The 8,113-nt window shown below is 46.6% G+C and overlaps 1 protein-coding gene across 1 annotated transcript in view; it reads right to left on the bottom strand.

The window, feature by feature from the left end:
• Positions 1 to 859: 859 nt before the first annotated feature.
• The window catches only part of gnai1 (guanine nucleotide binding protein (G protein), alpha inhibiting activity polypeptide 1), an 18,197-nt gene continuing 10,943 nt past the window's right edge, over positions 860 to 8,113 (bottom strand). Inside the window, exons 5-9 of the mRNA XM_060889006.1 lie at positions 5,779 to 5,907; positions 5,242 to 5,371; positions 4,328 to 4,481; positions 3,232 to 3,433; positions 860 to 2,391 (exon numbers count right to left, since the gene is read on the bottom strand). Of these exons, the coding sequence (XP_060744989.1) occupies positions 3,243 to 3,433; positions 4,328 to 4,481; positions 5,242 to 5,371; positions 5,779 to 5,907 (604 nt within the window). The 3' untranslated portion in view covers positions 860 to 2,391; positions 3,232 to 3,242. The remainder of the gene's footprint in view (positions 2,392 to 3,231; positions 3,434 to 4,327; positions 4,482 to 5,241; positions 5,372 to 5,778; positions 5,908 to 8,113) is intronic.

Genomic DNA, 8,113 nt, shown 5'->3' on the forward strand with positions numbered 1-8,113 from the left:
CTCTCAACCGTGCGTGTGTGTGTGTGTGTGTGTGTGTGTGTGTGTGTGAGAGAGAGAGTGTTAAATAAATGAAGAGCAGCGTCTGGCAGCCTGGTGTGTTTTATAAACATAAGTGAGCAGCATCACATACAGCAGTGGCACAACACTGATAAGACTGTCTACAGTCACACACACACACACACACACACACACACACACACACACACACACGGCGGTAATGGCCCTATTGTTCTGCATCAGAGTCACTGCTCGTGTTTCTTTCACTCCGTTGCTCTCTCCTCCTCTCTTCTCTCCTCGTCTATAATTAGAGCTCCATCCTGTCTTTAACTCCTTCTTCCTCTCGTCTGTCAGGACTAATCCCACACGTCTGATTCATACAAACACACACTCAGAGCCAGAAATAATGTCGAATAAAGATTTCTGATGGTTTCCGTGGAGACGGAGAGGTCGGAGTTCACGCCGAGTCACGTCACACTGCAGGTTGCCGTTATGACCTTTAACCTGTTGTGCATCTCGTTAAATTAATACAGGTCTTGCTTCAGGCTACACCCACTTAAGACCCACACGATACCTCACAGGGAGGGATGTGGGATATCTCAAAGGCTATTGGCTGCTGTTAAGCACTTAGAACATTACAGACCAATCACATGACTCCTTTGTGCTCATGTAACCTCAACCTCAAATCAGGAAATTCCCTTCAGCAGGCGACGCTGTAGACACGACAGGTTTAACGCACCACCACGTCAACGTTTCCCCTGGACTGAGAGTCTCCAACAGAGGGCCTTCAATCAAAGATGCTCATTAGCATTTTAGGCCCCTCCCATTAGAAAAGCAAACAAAAGGATGATGGAGGACGATGTGGATTGCAAATGTTTTTTATTAGCAAAATAAGGGACATGAGTGTACAAATGTTCAGAGAGAGAAAGAGAGAAAGAGAGAGAGAAAGTGGATAAATCATCATCATCATAATCATCATTACGAATTACTCAACACAGGCGTGTTTGTTAAAACTTTAAAACAGATCCTAAGGGGTGAGTGTGTGAGATGGCGTCTAGCCGAGGCTTCTGGGAGCGCGCACACACACACACACACACACACACACATTAACGTCATTCAACAGCAGAGCCACTCTGTCTGAAGCATCTTCTTGTTGCCATGGAGACGGAACATAAAACCAACATTCAGCTCTGATCAGACACACACACACACACACACACACATTCACACACACCGTGGTCCAAAATAGGCGGAGCCTAATTAAAACCCAATCCCTCCACCACCGATGTGATTATAACCTCATCAGTGTGACACAACACCAGAAGCTAACCTTCTCTCAGCACTGTGTTAGCTAACATACTGCTAAACTATTTCAAAGCATAACCAAAGCCTATATCTTTTTAACAATGCCAGCGTGCTAATGCTAGTCCTTTCTAGCATGCTAGTAACCCAACACAGCTACCACTAGTGGTGAAATGCTAATGTTAGCAAAGTGAAACAGATTAGCATTGTGCATGATTTAGAAACTTTAAAAAAAAAAAAAAAAAAACATTGAAAAACAAAAGAAACTTGAAAGGTTCGATTCTGTGGCTAAGTAACTAGCCCAAAGTTAGCTTACAATAGAACGTAGCAAACTACTTAAACTACATAGCTACTGCTGTAGAGATGACGCGTGTCACTGGGCGGATGACTAGCTCACTTAATAACGCCATGGTGTTATACACTATAATGCTAGCTAGCTGCTTAATATCAGACTACCTTAGCTAATCCAGTTAGCATCTGTAAATGGGTTAGCTAAGCTAACTGAGTAATTATACAAAGTGTTCTGTCAAGAAATAAATCATCAAAATAGTGACACGTCTGCCGATCGAGTTTACACTAAGCTCCGCCCTCTTCTGCACTTTTTCTATAGGCCCCACCCTCTTCTGGTGTTTGCTATAAGCTCCGCCCCTTTAGACCAATTACAAAGTTTTATTTACAGAATAGACATTAGGAGATATTTTTTTTTAATGGAAGAAGAAACACTGCACACGAGCAAAAAAACTGAAAAATAAAATCACGCCAAGGCACAAAAACCTGACAGCCGAAATGTCCCTCTGCTGTAAAACGGTCCAGAAGGACGCAGGAGAGGAAGAGAATTAAAAACACGTCCGTTTTAAAAACACCGACAGAACGTGAGAGAAACGTGACGGAGGGAAATTAAAAGGTGGATGAAAAAGCGTCATGGCAACGAGGGTTAAAATGTTACCTCTGGATCATTGACGTTAAAAAGAGATGAAAAGCATAAATACAAAGCAGAGGGACGAGACGCAATGTACAACACACACACACACACACACACACACACACACACACACAACCTCATGGGAAAACACCAAACACTGTAATCTCCACCTACAGAGAGAGAGAGACAGAGAGAGAGAGGGAGAGAGAGAGAGAGGGAGAGAGAGGGAGAGAGAGGGAGAGGGAGAGAGGGAGAGAGAGGGAGGGAGGGAGAGAGAGAGAGAGGGAGAGAGAAAGAGAGAGGGGGGGGAGGGAGAGAGAGGGAGGGAGAGAGAGAGAGAGAGAGAGAGAGAGAGAGAAAGGGAGGGAGAGAGAGAGAGGGAGAGAGAGAGAGACAGTTTCAGTATCAGACTTCATACACTGGTTAATGACACACTGGCAAAAGAAAAGAGGAAGAAAAGCGAGAGAAGATGATGAGAGAAATGAATAAATCAGGAATAATCTACATTACAACCCCCAGAGTGAAAAGATCTGAGGAGGAGAAATAAAGCAACAGGAGAGATTCAGTAGAGGAAAAGAGAAAGAAAATGAGACTATTGTTGTCTGGAAAGGAGGAGAAAAAAGGAAGAGGAAGAAGAAGAAAGAAAGAAAAGAAAATGTGAGGGGAAAAGTTTCAAAGAAAAAACAGAAAAGATTCGAAAATGCTTCAAAGGAAGATGAGAATCAGACAGGAAAAGGACGAGTAGATGGAGGGATGAAGAGAGAGAGAGTCAGTGTGCAATAAAACTCCAAACGTTCGTCCTTTAACGTGACAGACAGGTGAAGTGAGACAGCTGTCAATCATCCCAGCCTCACCTGCTGATTGGCTCATCTGGAGTTTTACTGAGGAGGTTCAACTGCTTCGAGGCAAAATGTGTAAAGATGAAACGAGAGATGAGGAAAAAAGGACACGAGAGAAGAAGTGAAAAACAGAGAAGAGCACTTGAGCACACACACACACACACATCCCACCGTGGGAGGTTCTAGAAGAGTCCGCAGTCTTTCAGGTTGTTCTTGATGATGACATCAGTGACGGCGTCGAAGACAAACTGGACGTTCTTGGTGTCGGTGGCGCAGGTGAAGTGTGTGTAGATCTCCTTGGTGTCCTTCCTCTTATTCAGGTCCTCAAACTGACACTGGATATACGCTGCTGCCTCCTCGTACGTGTTGGAGCCTGACACACACACACACACACACACACACACACACACGTTACTATCTGATAAATGGAGACAACTGAGACATATTCAACACGGCAGATGACAAGAGACAGAAGTGAGACAGGAAGAGAGTTACCTGCATACTCAAGGTAACAGAGAGAGAGTGAGACAGGTACCTGTGCACTCAGGGTAACAGAGAGAGAGAGAGTGAGACAGGTACCTGTGCACTCGAGGTAACAGAGAGAGAGTGAGACAGGTACCTGCATACTCAGGGTAACAGAGAGAGAGAGAGTGAGACAGGTACCTGCATACTCGGGGTAACAGAGAGAGAGTGAGACAGGTACCTGCATACTCAGGGTAACAGAGAGAGAGAGAGTGAGACAGGTACCTGCATACTCGGGGTAACAGAGAGAGAGTGAGACAGGTACCTGCATACTCAGGGTAACAGAGAGAGAGAGTGAGACAGGTACCTGCATACTCAGGGTAACAGAGAGAGAGAGTGAGACAGGTACCTGCATACTCAGGGTAACAGAGAGAGAGAGAGTGAGACAGGTACCTGCATACTCAGGGTAACAGAGAGAGAGAGAGTGAGACAGGTACCTGCATACTCAGGGTAACAGAGAGAGAGAGAGTGAGACAGGTACCTGCATACTCAGGGTAACAGAGAGAGAGAGAGTGAGACAGGTACCTGCATACTCGGGGTAACAGAGAGAGAGAGAGTGAGACAGGTACCTGCATACTCAGGGTAACAGAGAGAGAGAGAGTGAGACAGGTACCTGCATACTCAGGGTAACAGAGAGAGAGAGAGTGAGACAGGTACCTGCATACTCAGGGTAACAGAGAGAGAGAGAGTGAGACAGGTACCTGCATACTCAGGGTAACAGAGAGAGAGAGAGTGAGACAGGTACCTGCATACTCAGGGTAACAGATGGTGAGTGGGCTCTTTTTAATCTTCTCCTCAAACAGATCCTTCTTGTTGAGGAACAGGATGATGGACGTGTCTGTGAACCACTTGTTGTTGCAGATGCTGTCGAACAGCTTCATGCTCTCATGCATTCGGTTCTACAGACAAACAGGCAGGTAGAGAGAGAGTGTGAGAGAGAGAGAGAGAGTGTGAGAGAGAGAGAGAGAGAGAGAGTGAGAGAGAGAGAGAGTGTGAGAGAGAGAGAGAGAGAGAGAGAGAGACAGAGCAGGTGAACTGACTGGAACAGAAGGTCAACAGCTCCACACTCTTCTCTTCTTTACTCTACTCCATGTCGTAACACTGCAGTCTGTTCAGCATCACACACAGATTTTTAGGCGACCCGAGGTGGCCCGAGGGCGAGTCTGAGGGCGAGTCTGAGGGCGAGTCTGAGGGCGAGTCTGAGGGCGAGACTGAGGGCGAGTCTGAGGGCGAGTCAGAGGGCGAGTCAGAGGGCGAGTCTGAGGCGGCCCGAGGGCGAGTCTGAGGGCGAGTCAGAGGGCGAGTCTGAGGCGGCCCGAGGGCGAGTCTGAGGGCGAGTCAGAGGGCGAGCCTGAGGGCGAGTCTGAGGGCGAGTCTGAGGCGGCCCGAGGGCGAGTCTGAGGGCGAGTCTGAGGGCGAGTCTGAGGGCGAGTCAGAGGGCGAGTCAGAGGGCGAGTCTGAGGGCGAGTCTGAGGGCTGGACCATGCATTTCTGAACACACACACACCTATATCTGTGTGAATTGTGGGAGGAGCTATAAACTGTATAACAGTAATGATGTCTGTGGTACAGCTGAGTGTGATACTGACTTCCTGTCCTTCCTGTAAATGAACCAATCACAGCAGAGATTAATTACACAGACTAAATCTGGGCACTGACCATCTCCTCGTCCTCGGCCAGCACCAGGTCGTAGTCACTGAGAGCCACGCAGAAGATGATGGCCGTCACGCCTTCGAAACAGTGGATCCACTTCTTCCTCTCTGACCTCTGACCTCCAACATCAAACATCCTGCACAGACCATGGCATCATTAACATACACTGTACACTGATGTACATGACACCCTTCATAGGAACGAGGACACTGGCTAGAGCTAAGAACTTCCTGTTTGCATCAACGGGAGGAAGTGATGAGCAGGAAGGAAGACGCTCTCACACACACACACACACACACACACACACACACACACACGAAAGTCGACGTTTGTGCTTCTGGATTTGAGTCATAAGGCTGCAGCCAAACCTTTCTCTAAGCCAATGAGTCTTTAACACAGATGTTTAGTGCTGCTGCGTGAGACAGAAATCCTCACACAAAGCTGACATCCAGCTCAACATCCTGTTTAACAGAAACTCCTGATAGTGACTCAGTAGAACGGCAGTAAAACGTGTTGCACAACAGACTGACTAGCGACGCTCACTTAAAGTGCAGGTCCTTGAAGGTGAAGTGAGTCTCCACAATGCCGGTGGTTTTGACACGAGTCCTCAGGACGTCCTGCTGCGTAGGGATGTAGGTGGGCTGCGATATTCTGTCCAGATCGTTCAGATAACTACGAGGGGGAAAGAAACGAGAACGTAAAATGTTAAATTAAATTAACACCACTGACACGACCGAGCTCTGATCTGATCCTCAACACTGGGTCAAGGGCAATTAACATGTTGCCCTGTTAGTCCTCCATGTGCTGTAGAGATCATCACTGTGAGCCCTCATACACACACACACACACACACAGAGAAAAACACACACACACACACACAGAGAAAAACACACACACACACACAGACAGAGAAAAAGACAAACACATGTACAGACACATACACAGAGGGAGAAAAAGACACACGTACAGACACACAGAGAAACACACACACACGTACAGACACACAGAGAAACACACACACACGTACAGACACACAGAGAAACACACACACACGTACAGACACACAGAGAAACACACACACACGTACAGACACACAGAGAAACACACACACACGTACAGACACACAGAGAAACACACACACACGTACAGACACAAACACACACAAACAGACAGAGAAAAAGACAAACACACGTACAGACACACACACACACACACACACAGACAGACAGAGAAAAAGACAAACACACGTACAGACACACACACACACACACACACACACACACAGAGGGAGAAAAAGACACACGTACAGACACACAGAGAAACACACACACACGTACAGACACACAGAGAAACACACACACGTACAGACACACAGAGAAACACACACACACGTACAGACACACAGAGAAACACACACACACGTACAGACACACAGAGAAACACACACACACGTACAGACACACAGAGAAACACACACACACGTACAGACACAAACACACACAAACAGACAGAGAAAAAGACAAACACACGTACAGACACACACACACACACACACAGACAGAGAAAAAGACAAACACACGTACAGACACACACACACACACACACACACACAGAGGGAGAAAAAGACACACGTACAGACACACAGAGAAACACACACACACGTACAGACACACAGAGAAACACACACACACACACACACATACAGACAGACAGAGAAACACACACACACGTACAGACAGACAGAGAAACACACACACACGTACAGACAGACAGAGAAACACACACACACGTACAGACAGACAGAGAAACACACACACACGTACAGACAGACAGAGAAACACACACACACGTACAGACAGACAGAGAAACACACACACACGTACAGACAGACAGAGAAACACACACACACGTACAGACAGACAGAGAAACACACACACACGTACAGACAGACAGAGAAACACACACACACATACAGACAGACAGAGAAACACACACACACGTACAGACAGACAGAGAAACACACACACACGTACAGACAGACAGAGAAACACACACACGTACAGACAGACAGAGAAACACACACACACGTACAGACAGACAGAGAAACACACACACACGTACAGACAGACAGACAGAGAAACACACACACACGTACAGACAGACAGAGAAACACACACACACGTACAGACAGACAGAGAAACACACACACACGTACAGACAGACAGAGAAACACACACACGTACAGACAGACAGAGAAACACACACACACGTACAGACAGACAGAGAAACACACACACACGTACAGACAGACAGAGAAACACACACACACGTACAGACAGACAGAGAAACACACACACACGTACAGACAGACAGAGAAACACACACACACACTTACAGACAGACAGAGAAACACACACACACGTACAGACAGACAGAGAAACACACACACACGTACAGACAGACAGAGAAACACACACACACTTACAGACAGACAGAGAAACACACACACACGTACAGACAGACAGAGAAACACACACACACTTACAGACAGACAGAGAAACACACACACACGTACAGACAGACAGAGAAACACACACACACACACACACATACTCAGTTTATCAGTGTTTTGTTTACAGTGCTAAATAAATCCCACATGTGAAAGTCCAAGGGTATCACAGTTTAAAAAGAAAACTAAATAGGAGTGAAAACACAACTGAGGAAAAACAAGGAGAAGAAGAAACATAAGTGTTTAACAGACAGACAGGTGAGAGGACAGGAGGACAGACAGACAGACAAAGAGGAGGAAAGACAGACAGACAGGGGGTCAGAGAGAGAGAGAGAGAGAGAGAGAGAGAGAGAGAGAGAGAGAGAGAGA

Source organism: Tachysurus vachellii, chromosome 16 (assembly GCF_030014155.1).
Source record: "Tachysurus vachellii isolate PV-2020 chromosome 16, HZAU_Pvac_v1, whole genome shotgun sequence".
NCBI classification, from domain to species: Eukaryota; Metazoa; Chordata; class Actinopteri; order Siluriformes; family Bagridae; genus Tachysurus; species Tachysurus vachellii.